Raw genomic sequence first — 25,084 nt, 5'->3', positions numbered from 1 at the left:
TCAAGTCTGGATCTGCTTTAGACGCGGGCGTTCAATCAAAACCACATCACATATTCTGTTGCGCACTATGACGCGCCGGTTGATTTACAATGTAGGCTATCCATGCCGACTTTCTGTTCCGTCATAAATTTTAAACTTTTTAACAGTAGGATATTGTCAACAACAAAGATATTTTGGTCTCAACTTTGCACTGGTGAGCTTGTCAGAAATGCTTGACGAATGCAGTTTGTTCAGGAGCTGTTTTTTCCTAGCGGATATTTCCCGCTACTCCCTTCCCTATGATGTTTCCTTAGTCCGTTTTTTCCTTGTCGTTTACGCTGGAAAGTAGCCTCCCTTGGCAAAAAGATCTCTTTTGATTAGACAACAAAAGTTGTATTTGTTTACTTAAATAATTCCCTTAGTGGATTCAATGGGTCCTAATTTCAAACGAAGAACAAGAGTGAGAGAAAGAACAGAGAGAGAGAGAGAGAGAGAGAGAGAGAGAGACATACAGACAGACAGACAGACAGACAGACAGACAGACAGACAGACAGACAGACAGACAGACAGACAGACAGACAGACAGACAGACAGACAGACAGACACACAAAAAAGGTAGAGGGAAAGAGAGAGAAATAGCAAGAACATTTCAAACCCAGAGAAAGGGACACAGTGAAAGATGAAGGCAGCCGATTGAGTATCCATACCAAACATAGAGAAAAGATCATCCTACCTGCAGAAGCCTGGCTGAGGTCTGACAGCTTGTGAGGCTCTTTGAGGCTCTGGCACGACCAAGGGAGATGGAGAACCCTCGTTGGGCTTGTGGTCCCGATTCCAGCTGTCATCCCTGGTAAACAGTGTCCATTGTAGCTGTCACTCTCCCATTACCCCCTCCAGCTGGAACACATGCAGACAAGTGCTCGCAAGTCGTACGTGCGGCGGCGACGAGGACTTGCTTCAGAGAAAGAGAGGAGAGGAAAGGAGGGAGGGAGGGAGGGAGAGAGAGAAGGGGCAAAGTCATGGGCCTCCTCTGCACATTACCTCGGAGAGATGAAAGAGGGAGAGGGAGAAGCAAGGTAATGAAAGGGGACACCTGTGCATTTTGAAGTGTGTGTGTGTGTGTGTGTGTGTGTGTGCGTGCGTGCGTGCGTGTGTGTGTGTGTGTGCGCATGTACGTGCATGTACTGTATAAGTGTGTGTGTGTGTGTGTGTGCGTACGTGCGTGTGTATGCGAGTGAGCAAATGACTCAGAGGGAGGGTGTGAATTTGGATATGTTTCCATGTTTATGTGCGTTACACATTTGGACACAGTGGCAACACAGCCCTAACGTAAACCCAGCCTTAGTGTTCCTGGCTCCTCGATGCCCCTGCTTCCCCGTTCAGTTAACACTCTCCTTAAGGCTACGTTATTTCACCTGAAAACCACATTCCACCAGAAAGTATGAGGTAATGTTTTTAAGCTCTGCCCCTCACCTCCTCCCTCTCTCTCTTAAAGTCTTGCCACAAGTTTTCTTTCCCCTCAGAGTCTGTGATACTCCTAAAGCACAAAAAGGTTTCTGGGTCAGAGATATGAATCGAGTGAGCGACCCTCCACACTTAAAGCCAAGCTCCCTGTTCTCGCTGACCTCGAAATTCTTCTGGATTTGAAGCAAACTTTGAGATTTATGTTCTCAAAATGTGTTTGGACGTTCTGGAGGACAGAAACAGGCTTCTGGCATGTTAACCTTAAACATTAGTCAGCTTGTTGGGACCTGCGGTTCCCCTGAAAGCCCTCCTATAGATCCGTAAAGACGTCCAAGACTTAACTAAAATCATTGTTTCTCAAGCTACAGAATCAATCTCTTTCTATCAATCCTTTTTTCCATTAAAGTTTGCGTGCGTGGATTGAGGGGTGTGGAGGTGTTTGTTGTCGTTGGGAAAGATCTCGACATCATCTGACATGCACGAGAACAGACCCACCGAACACGAGAGATTAGATTTGCATCTCATGGATTCTCAGGGATTACGTGTGGATAGTAGCTTGAAGATGATTGCAACACGTTTGGGAGTTGTCACGGTACAAGTAAGATACCACTAATGGAGCCAGTTTGTCTCTCTCTCTGTCACCTGTCTTTTTAGAGGAACCACCTGCTCGTGTGTGTGTGTGTGTGTGTGTGATACATTACAACATACACAAACTCAGCCTGCTGTAACACGCTCCTCATCATACGCCACATTCCTCTGCTGAACGGTACATGGTCAGGGTGCAGATGGAGCGAGCGATAGAGGAGAGAGAAACAGAGAGAGTCACAGTGGAGAGAGAGAGAAGGAGAGAGGGAGAAAGAGATGGTCATGGTGGAGGGACCAGAGAGAGAGAAGGAGAGAGGGAGAAAGAGATGGTCATGGTGGAGGGGCCAGAGAGAGAGAAGGAGAGAGGGAGAAAGAGAGAGTCACAGTGGAGGGGCCAGAGAGAGAGAAGGAGAGAGGGAGAAAGAGATGGTCATGGTGGAGGGGCCAGAGAGAGAGAAGGAGAGAGGGAGAAAGAGATGGTCATGGTGGAGGGGCCAGAGAGAGAGAAGGAGAGAGGGAGAAAGAGAGAGTCACAGTGGAGGGGCCAGAGAGAGAGAAGGAGAGAGGGAGAAAGAGATGGTCATGGTGGAGGGGCCAGAGAGAGAGAAGGAGAGAGGGAGAAAGAGAGAGTCACGGTGGAGGGGCCAGAGAGAGAGAAGGAGAGAGGGAGAAAGAGAGAGTCACAGTGGAGGGGCCAGAGAGAGAGAAGGAGAGAGGGAGAAAGAGATGGTCATGGTGGAGGGCTTGAGAGTGTAAAGAAAGATATAGTACATATTTTTCTAAATCCCCCCACAAGTAGAACCCCTCTTAATTGTTTTGGTATGCTTTTTCATTTCTGAACCAAGTTGTGGTTATAAGGCACAAATAAAACAATCAACTCACGTCATGATTAGTGTCTGTTACAAGACATTTTAACAATGTGGTATTAAACTGGACTATCATTTGACAAACAGATGTGCACATGAAGAGTAAAGCAAAGTCTTACTGTATTTTAGCAACAAACACTGTGTGACCATGATAGTTGAAGATAAGAGAAAAAACAATTTGTCCCAAGTGCTTCTTTCATAAAGAACTAGTATAGGGATGCACTGACATTTTGGCAGCAATCAGCAATAACATGTAACGTTCCAACAAATTTGATTTAATATGACTTATATTCATACTTTTACTCTACTAAATAATAATAGTATTACAATCCCTACTGACTAAACACAAACTAGGTGCATTTATTTGAAGTGTTTCCAAAACAATGAGCAGAAAAATGACAAAACCAGAATGATTTCCAGGTTTACCGAATCTGTGTTTCAACTAAAGAGCCAGTTTACTACATGATGCATAGGGCCAGGCAGTGGCAGTGTCAGTCCCCCTTGTGAAGAAGGCATCTTGAGTGCAACAGGACATGTGTCTGTGTAGGCTTAGAGCCTAGCACATACCTACAGGCTCAGACAGCTTAAGTAATGCGTCAAGATGTACTTTACATGTTGTCATAGTAAACACAAACCCAACTAGCATTGGTAATTTCTAAATATTTACATAAAGTACAATTATATACCAGCCTAAAGCTTGATACTGATTAACCTATTAAATTATTGTCTCTTTTTAAATAGTTGAATGAAAGTTGTCTTCATAATCTGAACAGGTATAATGAATATCCGTGCTCCTGTTTTGGCCCGTTGAGAAATGGTATGGTTGTATTACCCATAGACATACTTTGTGAGAAAGAGAAAAAGACACGTATAGGTTTCCACCTAGCGGTTGATAATTATATTTCTCGCATTTAAAAACGTTTAGTTTTTGTCCCTGATGGCTTCCAGTAACAGGAATTTCCTTTCTGACAGCGCGGGTTGAAGTATTTCGCGGGAGTAGTGTCTGAAATAAACAACATTTTTGCGACCTTACCCTAAAAATACTTTCCAATTAAAACTAGATCACAATGAGTTTGTGGTTGGACAAATACAGACCCAGCTTTTTGGGGAAACTGGATTATCACAAAGAACAAGCAATTCAGCTAAAAAACTTGGTAAACTGCTAAATAAGTCATCAAATGCCAACGCTAGCTAGCTAGCCAACTGTAGTATTCTTACGAGTCTAGCTATTTTTCATCTGTAACTACTGGAAACACGTAGTGTGAGCAAGTTGCCGTTATTTAATTGACTAGCTACATAAATTCATTGGAAACATCGTGATGTAGTAAGGTCATTTTATACGTGTTTTCATTCAGCACAGTGGTTATCAACCCTGGTTCTAAGGGACCTCCTGACCTGCATTTTGTAGATGTTTCCCTGCTTCAACACACCTGTTTCAAATGAATGCTCATCATGAAGCTCATCAGAAGCCTGCTAACGAACATTCATTAGAATCAGGTGTGTTGGAGCAGGGAAACGTCTAAAACATACAGGACAGTGGGCCCTCAGGACCATGGTTGAGAACTACTGATTTAACAATATCCAAAGCGACATTTACATTTAGCAGACGCTCTTATCCAGAGCGACTTACAGTAAGTACAGGGACATACTCCCGAAAGCAAGTAGGGTAAGTGCCTTGCTCAAGGACACATCATTTTTCCCTGCCGGGAATCGAACCAACAACATCCTGATTAATAGCCCAACTCCCTAACCACTCAGCCATCTGACCCCCCAGACATACAGACAGTGACGATTTCAATCTTCTAAGTCTATATCTGCAGTCAAATGCTCCACCACTGGGCTACACCCACATCTTTCTGAGGTCGTTCTGTGTCGTGCCCCAGGTCCAGTGTGGGGACTTTCCCCACCTGCTGGTGTACGGCCCCTCCGGCGCGGGGAAGAAGACGCGCATCATGTGTCTGCTGAGAGAACTGTACGGAGCCGGAGTGGAGAAGCTGCGCATTGAGCATCAGACCATCACGGTGAGTCTGATGGTGGTCCGCACCGCTGGTCCTCCCCTGACAACATACTTACTCCTGTTTGAAACGTATTCCTGTTTAAAACGTACTCCTGTTTGAAGTGTACTCCTGTTCGACACTTAGTGAGTCAATCATTTATGACTGTCATTTTGTTTCTGTGCAGGCTCCTTCCAAAAAGAAAATAGAAATCAACACTATCGCCAGCAACTACCACCTGGAGGTGAACCCTAGGTATGAGACAGAGACATGTTGTGCTAATTATCTCAACAGGGTTTTCGAGTTACTGTCTGCAGTTCTATATGTGTCTATATCTTTCCAGCCCTGCCTTATCCATCCCTGTCTATCTGGGTTCTTCTACATGTCACCCTGACTGACCATGTGGTTAAGGTCACTTGTGTTCCTGCTGCCCATCTCTCTCTTGACCGTGCGGTCATGTGGTCCACTCACCCCACGCCTCTTCCCTCAGTGACGCAGGGAACAGTGACCGCGTGGTCATCCAGGAGCTCATTAAGACCATGGCCCAGTCTCAGCAGATCCAGACCAGCACTCAGAGAGAGTTCAAAGGTGAGACGGCCGCCACGACGACACCAGCACGCTACCGTCCTGATGCAGTGTTGTCCATGTAGAGCTAGCCAGAGGCCTGGCCTACATTACCTGGCTCCCTTTTTCTGTGGTGGTTGGTATAGACAACCATTGGCTAGTTAAGTGCTATAAAGACTTGTCAAAATACTGAAGTGACTTGTATATGTTAGATGTGTAACATTCCACAACTGCCAAAGGAAAATGTCACCTTTTGTGGAAATAGTTTTATATTCTGTTTTGTTATTTTGTTCTGTTCTACTTATAATACTAGACCCTAACCCTGTAGATGCTGTTATAATATTTTAACCCTAGATTATTTCTCTCAGTGGTGTTGCTGACAGAGGTGGACCGCCTCACCAAGGACGCCCAGCATGCACTGCGTCGCACGATGGAGAAGTACATGTCGACGTGCCGCCTCATTCTCTGCTGTAACTCCACCTCCAAGGTCATCGGTCCAATCAGGAGCCGTTGTCTGGCCATACGGGTTCCCCTGCCCAGCACAGAGGAGGTGAGGAGGGAGCCCTCTTTTTCTATTTTTCTTTCTCCCCCTCTCTCTTTCTCCCATCTGTCACCCATAACTGGAATAGTGGGTCACCTCATAGCTACTAATTCTTCCTTTCCACTCTCTTCTTGTTGCTCTTCCCCTTGTCATTCTCTCTCTCACCCCTCTCTCCCTCTCCCAGGTGTGCGGCGTTCTGTCGGCGGTGTGCAGGAAGGAGGGTCTGACCCTGCCTCCAGAGCTGGCCCAGCAGATCAGTGAGAAGTCCGGCCGGAACCTCCGCAAAGCCCTGCTGATGTGTGAGGCCTGCAGGGTGCAGCAGTGAGTCACACAAACACTCTGGAGGAACACTGTGTGTGTGTGTGTGTGTGTGTGTGTGTGTGTGTGTGTGTGTGTGTGTGTGTGTGTGTGTGTGTGTGTGTGATGAAGACTGTATCTAGACCAAATGACCCAACACACCTCCAGAACTCTCAATGCCTCCCACCCCACTTCCCTCCTAACATGAGCGCTGATAAATGGCTGTGTATGATCGGACTTTGGAAGAATGTATAACTAATGTAATCGAAAGCCTTTCTAGCCATGTAATGAATGTAGAGGATGTGGAATGCTCTGGTGTGATGCTCCAGGGATATGATTGGACAGTCCTGGTCAGCTGACGTACAGTAGAACTCTAAAGCCTGGTGTTTCCTGTTGTGCAGGTACCCGTTTTCAGTGGACCAGAGCATCCCTGAGACGGACTGGGAGGTTTACCTGAGAGAGACGGCCAACGCCATCGTCAGCCAGCAGAGTCCTCAGAGGTATGGAGGAGGGGGCCAGTGCTTTAAGGCCTATATGGGTAGGCCACAAGATAAGTAGTAACCATAAGCCTTATGTTGTTTTCATATCGACACTCTTCGTATTTCTTTCACTTCGCTCTCGGTCTCTCTCTCTCTCTCTTTCTAGGTTGTTGGAGGTGCGGGCGAGGCTCTATGAACTCCTGACTCACTGCATCCCTCCAGATATCATAATGAAGGTATAAACAACTTAATAATGTATGTGTGTGTCTGCATGTGTGTGCAGTGTACCAGAATGGGGCTCAAGGTGTGAGGTCCTTGTGCTGGAAATCTGAATATCAACGACTCAAATCTTTTATCTTTGTAAGGTTTTATTAAGAAAGGAAATTAGCAACAATCAGTATTTTCCATGACCTCCTCACTGTGTTTCCTGCCAGGGCCTGGTGAGGGAGCTGCTGAGTAACTGTGACGGCCAGCTGAAGACTGAGGTGGCCCACATGGCGGCCTACTATGAACACAGACTGCAGCTGGGCAGCAAGGCCATCTACCACCTGGAGGCCTTCACCGCCAAGTTCATGTCCCTCTACAAGAAGTTCATGGAGGACGGCCTGGACGCCATGATGTTCTGACCACAGACTGGAGCACATTCATGTCAACACACACACACACACCTTGACATCTTGTTGGTGACTGGGAAAGGTCATCTCATGTCAACCACACATATATTTCAATAAAATGCTTGACTGTATTTCCATTGTGAGGATACTGACACATTCTTTGAAATAAAGTTAACATTCCCTGTTAGGTCTAGTGATTGTATATAGAGAGCTTACTGGAACCGCTCAGTTCTGGCCATCAAAACATACTCAGGTTAAACTAGTTTTGGAGTTGATAATCTGATCATCTGATGTTGTGTGGGTGGTGGACTTTAGGGTACAAAGTGAAAGAAAAATATTAACATGTCCCACAGGTTTTTCCTGACAGATATAAAACTACTTGCGTCATAAAAACATTGTCATGTAGTACACACCCTTGTGAAACTAAATTCCAGACAGCAAAGAGCAGCAAAGACAAAGAGATAAAAATAGTTCTTAGACTCATAACACACCCACACAACACACTTCACTGACAACACAAACATGTCTGTCCAGGTGTACATGGTTCTGCTCTCACCGGCTCTGCCAATGACCCACCTGAGACACTGTCTCAACACCTATAGGAGATAGCAGCGATACACATTCCACCTAGATAGAGAGACACAACCAAGGGTGGAGGCCAGGGTGGTGGAGGCAACAAGAAATAAGCAAAGCGCAACCTGTGTCGTACTTATATTTAGTCATTTAGCAGACGCTCTTATCCGGAACGACTTACAGTCAGTACAGGGACATTCTCCTCAAGGCAAGTAGGGTGAAGTGCCTTTCCCAAGGACACAACATCATTTAGACTGGCAACCTTCAGATTTCTAGCCCGATTCCCTAACCGCTCAGCCACCTGACCGATACTTGGAGCAATGTCATAGTTTCCTCGTTTTACACAGCCGTGGTCATCATCAGACATACGTTACAGTGTTATCAATCTGGGTGGTTCCTGTTATGCAGGTAACTTTTCTCAGTGGACCAGAGCATCAATGAGACAGACTGGGAGGTTTACCTGAGAGAGACGGCCAACTGGTGAGGGAGCTGCTGAGTAACTGTGACGGCCAGCTGAAGACTGAGGTGGCCCACATGGCGGCCTACTATGAACACAGACTGCAGCTGGGCAGCAAGGCCATCTACCACCTGGAGGCCTTCACCGCCAAGTTCATGTCCCTCTACAAGAAGTTCATGGAGGACGGCCTGGACGCCATGATGTTCTGACCACAGACTGGAGCACATTCATGTCAACACACACACCTTGACATCTTGTTGGTGACTGGGAAAGGTCATCTCATGTCAACCACCCATATATTTCAATAAAATGCTTGACTATTTCCACTGTGAGGATACTGACACATTAACGTATAATGTTAACATTTCCTGTTAGGTCTTAATCTTAATCTAGATCTTAAGATTCCTGGAATCGCTCAGTTTTGGCCATCAAAACAAACTCAGGTTAAACTAGTTTTGGGTTGATAATCTGATGTTAATATGTTGTGGGTGGTGGACTGTACCCTGTTGTACATAGCGTGACTGGTCTGCCCTTGAGGGACATTACATGTTAAGATTTCTAAAGTCATTTCCTGGTTTCCTGGCACAATATATTATTTGGCTCCATATGTTGTATTGTTTAGTGGCCTGATGTTAGAGTATGACTGTGTTTCAGTACACACTGAGGAAAGCTGCAGCTAAAGCTAAGTGTTCAATAATTTGACAGTCACAGTCCAATCCACATTTATTAATAATTTACATAAGACAAACCATTACCAGAGAATAACATAGAATGATGCTGTCGGATGAGGACTTCGTTAAAGCAGTCGTCCCACATTAAAAAAATGGCCAGCTGAAGACTGAGGTGGCCCACATGGCGGCCTAATATGAACACAGACTGCAGCTGGGCAGCAAGGCCATCTACCACCTGGAGGCCTTCACCGCCAAGTTCATGTCCAATAAATGTCCATTTCAATAAAATGCTTGACTGCATTTCCATTGTGAGGATACTGACACATTCTTTGAAATACAGTTAACATTTCCTGTTAGGTCTTGTAATTGAAAATAGAGAGCTTACTGGAACCGCTCAGTTCTGGCCATCAAAACACACTCAGGTTAAACTAGTTTTGGAGTTGATAATCTGCTTATGCAAAAAGATAACATATGCATTGTTTCTTGTTCTTTAAAGTGAAATAGTTGGGAGGGTAATATGCTTGAGAGTTTGGTACTCAAGAACCCAGGTGTACTCTGAAAAGCCTTTTGAGTCACTTCTGAAAGATGTGTAGAGAGCCTGATGAATGCATAACTCATATTTAATAAATGCAATAATATAACAGTAAATTACAATGATAAGTCAATCTTGTTTTTAACATATAAATACAATTAGGATTGTATTCTTATAATAAAATGTTAACTCTGACAGTAATTGTATTTTTGTGTATACATATTTTAAAGAAATACATGGGAATAAACTGAACCCATAAGGTGGGTTACATACAGTTTGGTAATTGCCACGCATGTGGACTTAATAATCATCTTAGGCCTAATCATTGTAGCGCAATGAAAGAAATTCAACATTTGTATATTGCTTGTCCAATGACAGACTATATTATTGATATACTCAGTCATATAAGCCAATGAAGATCAGGGGCGTTGTTAGACCCTTTTTACTGGGGCACATGCTGTGTAAAGTTCTAAATCTAAAGTTCGAGTTTTAACAATTTACTTTATTAGTCAGTGCATTAATTTAGATTGATAATCTCTGAAAAAATAAACGCAGTATCCCAATCAATGCTTGTAAAATCAAAGCAGTTTAATCGAAACCACAAACGATACCTGCATAATTCCATGTCAGCGCGCTCTGAGCTTGTCAAAATAGCCACTGCAGCACGCACACAGAAGTTCAGGTGTCGGACTCGGCACACACGTCAGAATTGAGGTAGGCTAAGAAAAATTTACAAAACTAAAGCAAGTTTCTAAATGTGAGGCCTACCAATCATTATATTTAGACTAAAACATGAAAACAATATTACGTATGAAGCTCAAAAAAACAGTGCTATTTGCGCTCAAATGAATGGGAAAGAAATGTGCGAAAGAAATGTGCGAAAGAAATTAACTATTGATGTCCCTGCCAAAGCTGATATCAAACTTTCCTTAACTGTTGTGGGTTAAGCAAGCAGAGTTTCTATAGCCTATAGTGCATTGTGCCCAGCAAGCTTGAAATAAGAACAAAAATTGATATGAATAGGGGCCTGTATAGAGTTTTATGTCTAACAACGCCTCTGGTTTATTTTCAGCTGAAATTCACTAAAATTCAGTTACGTTCTTCGTCATCAGCGTGGAAGCCATATGATTCCAGTCTGGTTGAAGAGGTGGATTGCTTAAAGCCATTAAACCCCCCAACCATTTACACTTAGCAGCTAGACAAGTTAATTGATGAAACTGTTCAACTGGAAATGCAGTCTTGTATGGTTGGTACACCTGGATTTTTGAAAGAAGGAAATATATTGTAATAGGCTACAATAATTATATTCACACGATCTGATGAAAAGGGGACGTTGGCGGCCGAATAAATAACATTTTACTGAATGATAGAAATACTAGACAACAATCGCTCAAATGAAATAGTCGGCGACTATCAATACGGAAATGAATGACAGGCTGCATCGTGCTACAAATCAAACACATCGCGCATGACTAGTCCATTACTCAAGGTAAACAATAACTTATTAAACTAGTAGCTAATTATTAGTGTTCAGTGATACTAAATGTAGTTTATTATATTGACTAGCTTCTTCAACACTTAGGCTACGTTTTTGTAAAATGCTAGAAAATGAAAACTCACAGAAAAAAAACCTTTCCGGCTTCTAGCAGAGAATATGGAATTACGACAACGTCCCTTTACATTAGACCGTGTCACTGTAAAGTATTTATCAGGTAAGAGTAGGCTATTGGATGACAATGACATTTTACCTGAATCATTTCTGCTTTATATATGTCTGCTGTCTGGTGGAAGAGTGCTCTTTTGAGGTTTTCAGTCACTGATAACATGCACTGCTGGACCTTAATAAGAGAGGAATCCAAAATCCAAATGGTAAAATCCACAGATTGGACATTATTCCTTATTGCCATCCTTAAATATGTGTAACCTACCTTCATTTGAACTTGATCTCTGTTGTTCTTGTTCAAAGTGAACAATTTCTGTATTGCATCTCTCTCTTTTCCCATGTCATTGATTCCAGAAGCAAACCACGTCTGTAGAAAATAAATCAAACCAAGAGTATTGAGAAATTATATGATAACAACGTTTTAAAATGATAACTCTTGTTGAATATAATGATTTTAGTTGCAGCACCTGAAGTAGTTGCTCAGTTGGGATGTGAAAATATTTAGAAATGTGTTTTAATTTTGGCAATTCTTGTGTAATCAGAATGCCATACATCTTTCTGAGTTCTGTCTCTCTGCAGGGGTCTGTGATATCCTCAGACAAATCTCCCCTGGTGTCTATTGCAGGAGACAAATCACTTCCCATTCTGTGCAAAGTTAAAATAAAATGTTCACATCATGTTTCCACAAAGCTTTGTTAATTGTCTACAAGCCACATGTATGTTAAAAACCACTAGTACAAAGTAACATTATCAAAGCTTGTCCTTTGCATGTAGACAACTCATTTAATATTTATGGAAATATCCAGTATCACATTGAGGTTGAATCAGGTTCTTATTTGGTTACAGTCACTTTTTGTTGTGTGTACTGCAAAGTGATGCATAGGGAACAACATCAGCCATGCAATGTATTTGAATGCACAGGTGTTGTGGGAAACAGGACAAAACGGACAACAGGGTATCGTACCTCTTCTTGAAGGAATCAAATTGTCTCCTGCATTCTTGCAATTCCAATCTATTAAAATGATTACGAATAAACAAACTCTTTACTTCCCTTTGTTTCTTAAGTAATGTATTTAACATCACGAATGCCAAGGTTTTTTTTTTGTATTTACCTTAACCGTTCAATTTCATCTTGTTTCTCATTGTCCTGTTCAGCCATTCTGCAAACACAAAAATGTAATAGCTTATTTACTACACAGAAGCATTTTTATAGCCTCCAGTAAGTCCTTTGTATAAAAGGACAACACTTAGTTTTGTGGGAAACAGGACAAACTGGACAACAGCATATTGTACCTCGTTTTTAAGATTTCCTTTTGCGACATCTCTTCTTGAAGTTGGGACCTACCAAATTATAACAAATATTGACGAATTCAGTCATATACTTCCATTTATTTTTTGATCAATGCCTTTGATATTATAATGCTGAGTCTTTGTGCATTGCTTAAAAAAGAATTGTGCGGCAATTTTAAACAACAATATCTTATTTTGATTTTGTATTTACTGTAGGTTTTTTATTTCAATTTCCTTTTGTTTCTCATCTTCCTGTTTAGGCATCCTGTAAAGATACATATGTTATAGCACGCCATATTTAACCCTCATTCTACCAACATATTTAGCATAGAAGGATTATTATGGCAAAATGTAAACTTATTTTAAATTATTAGTCATGTAATGAATGTTATCTGAGGGGGGGGAAAAAACTAATTATATTCGGAAAGTTTAAATTAATTTGCATATTGTGTAAAATGAAAATATATACTTTTCTTTGAATACAAATGGCAGCTTTTATACCAAATACAACCCACATTAGTTCTTAAAATCTTATTGACCATCCTTTGATTCTGGTATAATTTAGTTTTCAGAAATTTCAAGTAAACTTTAAAGTAAATTTCGAGCTCACATCGACACATCCCATCAATTCACGTGGTCTCTATTTCACCGTGTAACCTAGCTAACATAGACCTACTGACCATCCAGCCTCTATCAAGGACTTGAACAATAATATTCATTTTTGATATTCAACAGACATTTGAACACTGTTTCCAAAATATGACATAATTATCATTAATATTGACATTTAATCTTGAAGTAGGCCTACACTTACCGTTTAGGCTGTGACATTTTCTTCTGACTCATTTCACGTTCTATATAATTTGGGCAGAAGCTGCCAATACTGAAAAAAAAAGTTTAATAAACCACATAACCTATTAATGAACATTATTTGGGCACATAATTAAAGCATGACAGTGTATGCTTACATATCATTTAGACTGTCATCAAATAGTCTCTTCTGTTCCATGAGTTCCGCGACCTGCTGCTCTTTAGTTTGATGGGTTGGTTGGTTGCCCACCCCAAAACCCAAAAATGGGAGACTCATTCTGCAGTTTTGTCTTTGTCTTCTGCAAAAGCTGAGATTGAATCTAATGAGGGAAAGAGGGGATCCCTGTGACTTTTGAACATCCCGAGGGGGTTGGGCTTCTCAGAAATGGAAAATGAAAATAAACATACTACACTATAAATACTTGCAACAGGTGGAATTGTGAACATGTAAAGCGATATTGTAGCTTAGCACTTGTACTTTTTTAATAGTAGTTGTTTAGTTCTGCAATGGCTAATTCCTATATTATTGCAATAGACTTTGGCACGGCATACAGTGGTTACGCTTTCAGCATTGCATCAGAAACAATAAGAGTTAACTTCTGGGGACAAGGGCATGGTTACAGAACTCCCAAGACACCCACTTGCATTTTGTTTGATGAACATGAAGAATTTCAGAAGTTTGGCTATGAAGCAAAACAGGCATATACTACAATGGATGGAGCCAAAGCACAGAAAATGTATCTATTTGACACCTTTAAAATGGAACTGTATGACAAGGTAAGTATTTAATTATAGTTTAATTACTCAATTATTATGGTTCATATAACAAATATTTTATTTAGTCTTAGATTCTTAATGAGTAGCCTATTATTTTCATGATTTGTCATTCCCCTACAGACATTTAAATGGTTACAATTAATTACAATATTGTAATGTTCTATACCTTTTATTTTAATACTTACAACAAATTACTTGTTTTCTAGATAATCACTGAGGATATTTTGATTAATGCAAAAAATGGGAAATCAATGAGTGCCCTAAAGGTGATCACTGAATGCCTAAGGTACCTGAAGGACCACGCACTAAAATGCATTTCTGAACACACCAATGGCAAGCAGTTCATCGCTTCTGATTTCACCTGGGTACTGACTCTGCCAGCCATCTGGGATGCGGCAGCAAAGCAGTTCATGAAAAGGGCAGCAGTACAGGTGGGGTGTTAGAAATGTGTACTGTATTATTGATGAAGAAACACTGAGAATTCACATATATGTGTACACTGCTTTGCTTTCAATGACATTGAAGTATTGTTTTAACTTTCCATTTAAAGGCTGGTCTGGTGACAGAGAGCCACATTGACATGTTGGTTCTAGCTTTGGAACCAGAGGCTGCCTCAGTCTGGTGCATGCAGCTTCCATCTGATGGTTTTGTTGCAGAAGACACAAACACTGAACAAGAAATACTAGCACAAGCTCCCGGTACACAGTACATTGTTGTGGATTGTGGAGGTGGGTTCATATTACCTGTTAACATGCAGAATATATTAAATTAAAACTATACATCATATTCCATGGTCTGTTCCATTAACATACAATAACCTGAAATGTTACTTCTGTTCCATCTGTGTTATTTCAGGTGGCACTGTTGACATAACAGTGCATGAAGTGCTGAATAATAACCAGCTGAAGGAGCTGCACTGTGCCTCTGGTAATGACATGGGAGGAGAAACTGTGGACAAGCGGTTCAAAGCTTTCCTCAGAAATATGTTTTCTGGTGAACTTATGGATGAGTATGAGAAACTGCACCCTAGTGAGTTACAAACAATGATGTATACCTTCTCGCTAGGTAAAGAATCAGATGAAGAGATATACATACCGTGTGGGTACAACCTAATGGAATTAGCTAAGAGCATGAAAGCAATGCCAAACACAGCACAGTCAGCATTTTGCGATGATGGGAATATCAGACTCTCAAAGGACTTGATCAAGTCCTTAATGAATGAGAGTCTTAATAAAATAGCTGACAGCATCAGCTCAATCCTTAAGAATGATCTGAGAATTGAATACATTATTTTGGTCGGGGGCTTTGCCTCAAGTAAGCTGCTAAGATGTCGCATTCAGAGCCAGTTTGGTGACAAGTGCAAAGTGCTCTGCCCTGTGGATCCTCAGATGGCCATTGTGAAAGGGGCTGTGATGTTTGGGAAAAAACCCAAGGTAGTGACATCACGAATCAGCAGTTTGACTTATGGGATAGCAGTTAGCGATAGGTTTGATGAGTCAAAGCACAAAGCAGAGAAGAAGTATGAAAACAAAGACGGTGTGTGGTGTAACGACCTTTTCCAAAAACTGGTTACTAAAGGTGAATCAGTGGGTTGTGATGAAGTCAGGACGCACATCTTTAGTCCAGTAGAGAGAGATCAGACAGCCATGATATTCAGATTTTACAGCACAAACAGACCAAACTCCTTTTATGTTGATGAGTGGGGAATGGACCCTATAGGCTCTTGCACTGTTTCAATGCCTGACATCAGTAAGGGAATGGATCGCAACGTGAGGTTAGAGATAAAGTTTGGCTTCACAGAAATGCAAGCCACAGCCACTGATACAGAATCCAATGAAACAGTAAAGACCACACTGGACTTCATGAGAAAGTAAGAATGACATGAAGCAGAAAAGACCACACACTCAAATCCTGACTAAGACAATTATTAACAATTACCAATATTTAGATATTAAATCAAATTCAAATACAATTGTATTTTCTACAGCTTGTTTTACAGTCAGTGTTCCAAAGGGTTTCACAGCTGAGAAAATTTTGGAAAAACTCTTGTATAGAGAAAAAAAACAGAAGAAACTTTGGGAGCTGCAATTTAATTTAGCGGGGTGATCCCAAATGTCTTGGTAGTAGGAGGTAATACTTGGCAATATTGGTGGTAAATAATACTGTACTCTTGTTTTTTTCGTTTTGTTGACTTTAATGCACCTAACTATAAAACGAATGTCATCTATGCAAACATTTCTTTTAAGATAGACAGGATCCATGATCCCAAGTAAAAAAATATTATCTCTTAAAGTTTCCCAGCAAAATGAACTCTTGCATCTCGTGCTGAGGTCAGAGTGGCGGGGAAACAACATGTGTGGCTCTGCATCATTGCTTTGGTTATGGAGGGCTGGCCTTAGGAAGGAAGGAGACGGCCGTTTCTGTTAAAAGGTTTTATCTCTTACTATTGTTTGATAGTTGTGTAATATTATACAATTGAGTATAAATATTCTTTTAATAATGCAATAATAATAATTGATGCCAAGGCGTGTGTTAACAGTAGTGACTCCAAACAACACCACTACAGTCAATTTAACTTAAATCAGCATTTTCATAATTTTAATAACATATTTCAGTCTTTTTGGAGTACATGCATCTTTTTTATGAAGCACTACAGCACCCCCCTATTAGAGACAATTGGTGAAATGGTGTAATAAAGACTTGTTGACAAACTACCGTCTGACTCCTGCATATTTCCTTCCAAATATGTGGACATAATTGTTTTTTTTACAGATCTACTGTTGGATGTTATACTGATTTGCTCTCTGCTTTTCTTGTGACATTTTAATAGGTGGCCTAGAGTGTACAATGGATTTATATGAATCCAGAGCTATAAACTCTGAGAAGGTAAGGTCGTATATGACCATAACATGAGAATACTATAGATTAATACAGTTCAAAGGTTTTCTGACAAATAAATCTTGACTAATAAATATTTTGAGTAGCTTTCAAAAGTTATTTCCCTGAAAAAGGGAAAATTCTTCCAAATGTGATGTTGTAGATTCACTGACAAATTATATTTATTTAAGTTTGACTGAACAAATAAAGGTTAACTAGAATAATCAATGACCATTTATATAATTCATAATAATGAATGTATCTAATGTCAAAAGAGAAAGTATTTATGTAGCTTTCCTCAGTGTGTACATAGAAAATAGGCATCATATAATGTGTTGCCACTAAAGAATACAACATATCGAGCCAAACCACTTATGGTGCCAAGTCACCAGGACATTACTTTTGAAATCCTAACATGGAATGTCCCTCAAGAGCCGATCAGTCACGCTATGTACACCATCTGTAACCATCTGTAGCCGATAAACAATCCTCATCCTCAGTGTTAATAATAGGGTTTGTGTCTTTTGGCTGCGTAGTAGATAATGAGCCCCAGTGTGAGCAGGACTCCAGAGCTCACCAGAGAGAGGAAGCCCACCACGGGCCTCTTGGTGAGGACTTGGCAGCCCAGGCAGGGTGGAGGCTGGCTGGGGCACTGCTGGGCCGGGGGCCCCTCCTCTGGGAAGCCGTGGTGCTGGATGATGTTGCGGTAGTGGGACAGCGAGGCCTTGATGATTGGCTCGTCCCACTTATTGTGCCAAGTCACCAGTACATTACTTTCAAAATCCTAACATGGAATGTCCCTCATGGGCCAACCAGTCACGCTATGTACACCTGGGTACAAACGTGGGCTACATGTCATGATGACATATGCAACAGGTGCACTTGTTCAAGTATGACCCTCCTTTCAGATTATAAACCTCTGGATTCATGTAGGATTCTATTGTTTGCACCAGACAGATCACATCTATGAGGGGAAAGGAAAATGGGATATCTACCTGGAGTTTGTTGATGAACTGGAACATAACTTTAACTCATTCCTCATCACAGTTATAAGTATGACAATATGGTATATTAACCCCTAACCCTGATTGGACAGCAAGCATTTCACTTGTCACTTGTTGAAAGTGTGTTGAAAGCAGCCTCCATCCTTCTGTCTGAGATGCATAACCATGTGGAGATGTTCTCCTTTGTGAATGTAACATGTTATTACTAGTCACCTAATACCTAACACGTGTCTTGGGTTTTGGTTATACTGATCATGTTCTCATGATTAACACCACCCTGACAATTGTTGAGAAGCCAGTTTGATTCTCGTATTGGGGACAACTACAGAAAACCAGAATCGGGACGGAAAAGAAAGAGCCCTTGGGTTGAATTCGTTTTCAACAAACAACATATTACGTTGCTCTGATTGGTTGTAGGTCTATCCAATTCAGCGAAGAGGCATTTGTTTTACGAGTTTGGTTGAAACATGCCCCGTAGTCACAGCCCAACGGAGAGTTTTCAGACTCATATTCTGATTAGAATTATGAGTATGACAACGTCAGGCTAAGAATCAGATGGAAACGCGATTGCTCTTTTGAATCAAATATAACAGTTTAGCGAGGGATCATTTATACAGATATTTTGCTAAACATTTCCCTCCAATTTCCGTCTTTCCTGGAACTCAAGATAGAATCACCCCAGTAGTAGAAGTTCTGAAGGTTTTAGGTGAATGCGGCATTGATGTGTGACATAACCTCTCAAACTCAAAATGTTACAGTATACCTTTTTTATGACCACTTTATAAAGTGTGCCACATGGTTCATTGTGGTATATGAATATACTGTAGTGCTTCATAAAAAAGATGTATTCACTCCAAAAAGACTGAAATATGTTATTAAAATTATGAAAATTCTCATTTAAGTTAAATTGACTGTAGTGTTGTTGTTTGGAGTCACTACTGTTAACACACGCATTGTCATCAATTATTATTGTATTATTGTATTATTACAAGACTATTTATACTCAATTATATAATATTACACAATAATCAAACAATAGTAAGAGATGAAACCATTTAACAGAAACGTCCAACCCCTTCCTTCCTAATTTGCAAGGCCAGCGCTCCCTAACCCAAACAATGATGCAGAGCCACACATGTAATTTCCCCGCCACTCTGACCTCAGCACGAGATGCAAGAGTTTATTTTGCTGGGAAACTAAGAGATTATAATGTTTTACTTGGGATCATGGATCCTGTCTATTTTAAAAGAAATGTTTGCATAGATGACATACTTTTTATACTTTCATTTCATACATTGCAACAACAATATATACAGTATGAATGAAGACAAGAAGTGATGAATATAAATACTCAATAATCAAAGAAAGGTAGGTGCATTAAAGACAACAAAACAAAACAACTACAGTGCAGTATTATTTACCACCAATATTGTCAAGTACGACTTAGTACTACCAAGACATTTGGGATCATCCCACAAAATTAAATTGCAACTCCCAAAGTTTCAAAAACAAGAGTTTTTCCATGGTCTTCTCAGCTGTGAAGCCCTTTGGAACACTGACTATAAAACAAGCTGTAGAAATACAATTATATTTGAATTTGATTTAATATCTAAATATTGGTTGTTAATAATTGTCTTAGTCAGGATTTGAGTGTGTGGTGTTTTTTTCTTCATATCATTCTTACTTTCTCATGAAGTCCAGTGTAGTCTGTACTGTTTCATTGGACTCTAGATCAGTGGCTGCGGCTTGCATTTCTGTGAAGCCAAACTTTGTTTCTAACCTCACATTGCGATCCATACCCTTACTGATGTCAGGCATTGAAACAGTGCAAGAGCCTATACAGTCCAATCCCCACTTATCGTTTTTTAAATGATCTGCTGTAGAATGCTTGTCAGGTTATCACAGTCAGTTCATCTGATTACATTTTCTTATGATATCTAGAATGACAAGGAGCCCACGTCTGTACCCAGGTGTACATAGCGTGACTGATCGGCTCTTGAGGGACATTCCATGTTAGGATTTCAAAAGTAATGTCCTGGTGACTTGGCACAATAAGTGGTTTGGCTCGATATGTTGTATTCTTTAGTGGCAACACATTATATGATGACTGTTTTCTATGTAAGCACTGAGGAAAGCTACGTAAATACTTTCTCTTTTGACATTAGATACATTCATTATTATGAATTATATTAATGTTCTATGATTATTCTAGTTAACTTTTTTTCCAGTCAAACCTAAAAAGTATTATTTGTCAGTGAATCTACAAACATCTAATTTGGAAAAAAATTCCTGTTTTTAGGGAAATAATTTTTGGAAGCTACTTAAAATATTTCTTAGCCACATGACAAAAAAAATTAAATGGTTTTAGTCTGATTATAATGATTTTTGAACCCTTGTGTATTAGTCAAGATGTAGTTGTCAGAAAACCTTTTAACTGTATGAATGTATAGTATTCTCATGTTATGGTCATATACATTAAAGTATCATACTATCCTGTCCTTTGCTACTAATTTTTCTGCTTTATTCTAAGCAGGACACAGAACTTGGCAGTTCCATTAATGATTTGGCCTCACCCATCAAACTGGCTACGTCAAGTTTGTTGTAAACCATGGAACATAAAGGTTCTGACAATATATCATATTTATCTTCTTGTTCTTACATATTATGTCTTAAATCAAAATAAAACACATAAGTTAAATGACCAATAATCTAATTATGAATAATGAATGTATTTAATGTTAAAAGCCAACATCAATGGAGCTCTGATAGTAGGATCCACCATAGCACCCGGCGATAAGAAACGTTGTCCTACTTCACCACAAGTTTTATTTCATGTTTATGGTCAATCTGAGCACATATTCCGGAAAAAAAGCAACACGGCTGTAGCAGCGTATACAATTGGTGTGGGAGACAAACTGCCAAGTCAATGCCTACATTTGAATGTAATAGCCAGTCCATATATTGAACATTTAACCCCACTGGCCGTTAATATTATAGGAGAACAAGTGGTGGACATAATAAAATACAGTGGCGGTTCTAGACAAATTATACCAGGGGGCCCTAGGAGGGGGCAGTGTTTAATCAGAAGGGCACAAAAAAAAACTGAAACAAATGGTGTTTAAACATTAAATACTTTAATTTCGCTTCACATAAAAATCATACAAACGGCTCTGGCTCTCCCTCTTCCAGCTCCTCAGCTCTCTCAATACCTTGATATGTATCTCTCACTTGTTTATTTACTGGGGCAAAAAAAGGCTGCAATGTCCCTTCCTCGTTTCATGATGAATACTAGAAGAAGAAAAACGTTAAAAGTATTATTCAGTCAGCTCAGGGGCACTGGCCCCTGTAGGCCCCCGTGTAGAACCGCTACTGATAAAATAGCATGTTCAATGTTATATGAAATATAAAAACATACTACGAACAGGTAAGACATATTTCGCTTAGGCTATACTCTTGTGATTGTAGCCTCAACGTCACCTTGGTTTTACAGTCTTTTTTCAATTGTTTACACACTAAAATAGAAATGTCCAGACAATTTGCAAAATTCTACTCCAATGAGCAAAACACCTCTACAGATTTGCACAACATTACACACAATGTCTGCTTCACCCTTTTTGCAAAACATTACACACAGTGATTTGTAAAACTCTAGACACATTTTCACACCTCAGACACAGATAAGGATTGTGAGGTTACTTCCTTGTCATTACAAAGCCCCGGAATACCAATGACCACACTAATGAACTAATTGGATAAACACATCCACCAGGTGTGGAAGCACACATGTGCTAATTTAAAAGCACAGCACTCAGGTGTGCTATAAAAGGCAGCAGGTGAGTTCACCTGTCTTCAACAAAAATGGAAGGAGCTAGAAGAAGAAGACGAGTGAGAATGAGAGGGGGAGCTCAAAGAGGAGATGAAGGAGTTAGAGGAAGAGGAGAAGGAGGTAGAGGAGGAGGCCCAGGGTACAATGTCTCATTCCATCGGGCTGCTCTGGTCCAGATATGGTTCCATGAGCACCCTGAATTTGAAGTCTTATAACTTCCCCCATACTCGCCCTTCCTGAATCCAATAAAAGAGTTGTTTTCAGCATGGCGGTGGAAGGTATACGACCTGCGGCCCTATGACCGTTTGCCCCTCATTCAGGCCATGGAGCAGGCCTATGATCATATCGAAGCAGCTTCTGTGCAGGGGTGGATTTGTCACACGAGGCGATTCTTCCAACGGTGCCTTGCCAATGAAGACATGGCCTGTGATGTGGATGAAGTCTTCTGGCCTGATCCAGCCAGACGGAGAGATGATGAGTAGTTACAGTATTGTTGTTGCTTTTACAGTAGTTTTTCTTCAGAGTCAAAGTGTATGTACTTCATGCAGTGATTTTTATTTGTCTACAGATTTTATTTGTTTCATTGATTTAATTGTTGGTTGATTACTGTAACTGATTATAGTACGAAATACTGTAAGTATGGAAATACATACTTGAAATATTCAGTCTGCAGCATCAGTGTTGTGCAGTGCTTGGTATATTTATAGTAGGCCTATTTATGTACATTCTCCCTATCTCAAAATCATGAAGAATGTTGTGGGTTTGTCAATATTGTTGTTTTTTTTTTTTTTTTATTATCCCTTACATAACAATGTCTGGCCAAAAATCTAGCACATGCTATTTCCTAAAATTCATTTTTTTACAAATGTGTTGCACTGTGTTGGTTAAATTACATTTACATTTAGTCATTTAGCAGACGCTCTTATCCAGAGCGACTTACAGTAAGTACAGGGACATTGCCCCCGAGGCTAGGAGGGTGAAGTGCCTTGCCCAAGGACACAACGTCATTTGGCACAGCAGGGAATCGATCCAGCAACTTTCTGATTACTAGCCCGACTACCTCACCGCTCAGCCATCTGACTCTCAATGAAAACTAATAGCATTTTCACAAATATGTGTATATGTTTTGACTGAAGTGTGTATGTTTTGACTGAAGTGTGTCATTTTGCAAACAATCTAGGAATTATGCAAATTCAGTGTGGTGTTTGGATAATTGTGATTATATATATTTTTTTTAAGAACCCGGTTTTCAAAATTGCGTGTAAACAATTGAATAAAACTGTAATCATATTCGACATGAAACAAAGTAAATATCAATTAGTGCCTATTTCAACTTGTAGTAGCAGTTTCCCCCAACAGAATGCTTTTCATCAAAGGATGATGATGATGATTAAGATGACAAAGAGACATTAATGACTGCTGCCGCAGAAATGGATGTAGAGAATTATGTATGGTAGCTACTGGTAGCTCTCTCCCCATGTACTCGTATTTACAAGCCTGTGTGGAATTGTCAGTTACACTGACATTATGAGAATAATGAATATAAAAACCGATTTGCACATTCTGATCCTGTTGAACAGAGCATGGATGCAGTACACAGTGAGATGTTATTTTTGTATTTAATGGAAGGTGAATTATGCATGTGGAACTGTGAAATGTAATGCAATCTCAAATATTCCCAGTTACAAGTAAATGAGTTGTACAAACTGCACTTCATGAAGAAAGTGCCAAAAACTGACTAGACTGACTGACAATAGCCTATATGAATATTCGTCATCGTCGTCATCATCTGCCACTTGTCCGGGGATCGGGTCGCGGGGGTAACGACCTAAGCAGGGAGGCCCAGGCTTCCCTCTCCCCGGCCACTTCCACCACCTCTTCCTGGGGGACCCCGAGGCGTTCCCAGGCCAGCCGAGTGACATAGTCCCTCCAGCGTGTCCTGGGTCTTCCCCGGGGGCCTCTTCCCTATATGAATATTAATTGTTGAATTTGCTGAAATTCTATTTTGACCAAGAGATGGTGTACTTAGGGCAGAAGAATAAAGGTTGATCTTGTAAGGCTATCAACCTGCCCCCACTTCTCATATGGTAACATATGGAGTTACTGGATGGAGTCTCAACTTGATGGCTCTCACACATCATTGTGTAACTTACTGTAGCATTGCTAGTCATGTTGATAAGTAGGGGTCAAGATTGTGGTGTGATTAGTTATTCTTGGGTATAAAAGGAATTGTGAAGCGTCTGTGGATTCTTGAAGTCCTGAGACCTTCTCCGCAGCTCTGGCTTGTCCTACTCCTTCTTCCTCACCTCTTGCTTTCTATCTCTGGTTTACAATAATCATGGTAGAGTAGGTAAGAGTTAACCTTCATAGATTTCATTAATTTGCAATATGATAAAATTATTATATTATTTAACCTTACTTTGCCCATTCCTGCTCTGATTTAACCCATAGAGTCAAATAACTGTAATTCCATTGGTATTGGCATTATTTGGTTCATGTTAATACACTGTTCAGTTTCCCATCTTCCTTCAAACCATAGGGGAATTAGTTTAGGTTGTTTGGTCAATATTGACCCCCTACAATTTTGAAAAAGATTTGCTGAAACACCAGTTACAGGACGGTACATGGTCACAGGTGAATCTTGTAAATTGTAGGAACAATAGCCGATAAAGATACTCATTGTTAGATTTCTATTTGTAGGCAATGAATAAGACAAATACAATTTCAATTATTTGTCTTTATTTCAGTTTCGGCGTATAACTAAGCAAATCAAATTTAGTTTGAGATCGGTCGGCTGAATTAGGAAAGGATATCCCATGTCTGCCAACGCGATCAGGCTCAGAAAGTTGGATGGGATAGTCTTTATAGCGGTATCAATAAGATCGGACCTTATTGATCTTCGGGTTTTGAGAAATTTGGAACCGGGTCCTTACAGAACCGGGTATCGATCCCCATCTCTAGTGATGAAGCGATAAACCAAAAGAGGGTGTGGTATTTGTCTTTGATACCACACCCGCCATGCCATGTCACGGTTCCATGGACAGGTAAAGTTCTCGTGTGAAGCCCTTTTCCTTGGTATAAATGTTTCTGTAACTACTGAATGGCCACGATTAGCATCACTGCAGAACATGTTTCTTTAAAAACCAGTTCCAGTGATGAAGCGATAAACCAAAAGAGGGTGTGGTATTTGTCTTTGATACCACACCCGCCATGCCATGTCA

General features: G+C 40.5%; 2 protein-coding genes and 1 long non-coding RNA gene across 4 annotated transcripts; 2 read left to right on the top strand and 1 right to left on the bottom strand.

The window, feature by feature from the left end:
• Positions 1 to 3,840: 3,840 nt before the first annotated feature.
• On the top strand, positions 3,841 to 7,526 carry rfc3 (replication factor C (activator 1) 3). Its single transcript, XM_084683889.1, has 9 exons — positions 3,841 to 4,048; positions 4,778 to 4,915; positions 5,076 to 5,143; positions 5,379 to 5,476; positions 5,821 to 6,002; positions 6,178 to 6,314; positions 6,692 to 6,790; positions 6,936 to 7,005; positions 7,204 to 7,526. The coding sequence occupies exons 1-9, from the start codon at positions 3,962 to 3,964 to the stop codon at positions 7,393 to 7,395; spliced, it is 1,071 nt and encodes a 356-aa protein (XP_084540015.1). The 5' UTR covers positions 3,841 to 3,961; the 3' UTR covers positions 7,396 to 7,526.
• Positions 7,527 to 9,135: 1,609 nt separating this feature from the next.
• Positions 9,136 to 13,676, bottom strand: LOC146246237 (uncharacterized). 2 transcript variants are annotated; one of them, XR_014734595.1, is made up of 10 exons: positions 13,538 to 13,676; positions 13,384 to 13,452; positions 12,781 to 12,834; positions 12,573 to 12,620; positions 12,392 to 12,439; positions 12,244 to 12,291; positions 11,747 to 11,924; positions 11,545 to 11,646; positions 11,365 to 11,454; positions 9,136 to 10,872 (listed from the first exon to the last, which is right to left on the bottom strand). It is a non-coding gene; the product is annotated as an uncharacterized LOC146246237 (long non-coding RNA). The 2 variants fall into 2 exon arrangements; XR_014734594.1 differs by having other exon boundaries at positions 11,545 to 11,924.
• A 210-nt stretch (positions 13,677 to 13,886) lies between these two features.
• LOC146246236 (heat shock 70 kDa protein 12A-like) lies at positions 13,887 to 16,824 on the top strand. The gene is made up of 4 exons (XM_084684168.1): positions 13,887 to 14,156; positions 14,363 to 14,587; positions 14,707 to 14,884; positions 15,012 to 16,824. The coding sequence occupies exons 1-4, from the start codon at positions 13,887 to 13,889 to the stop codon at positions 16,028 to 16,030; spliced, it is 1,692 nt and encodes a 563-aa protein (XP_084540294.1). The 3' UTR covers positions 16,031 to 16,824.
• The last annotated feature ends 8,260 nt before the right edge of the window (positions 16,825 to 25,084 follow it).

The sequence above is a fragment of the Hypomesus nipponensis genome, chromosome 20 (assembly GCF_054491055.1).
Source record: "Hypomesus nipponensis isolate SF chromosome 20, ASM5449105v1, whole genome shotgun sequence".
NCBI classification, from domain to species: domain Eukaryota; kingdom Metazoa; phylum Chordata; class Actinopteri; order Osmeriformes; family Osmeridae; genus Hypomesus; species Hypomesus nipponensis.
The sequence above is the reverse complement of the archived record's forward strand: the minus strand, read 5'-3'. Positions and strand labels throughout refer to the sequence as shown.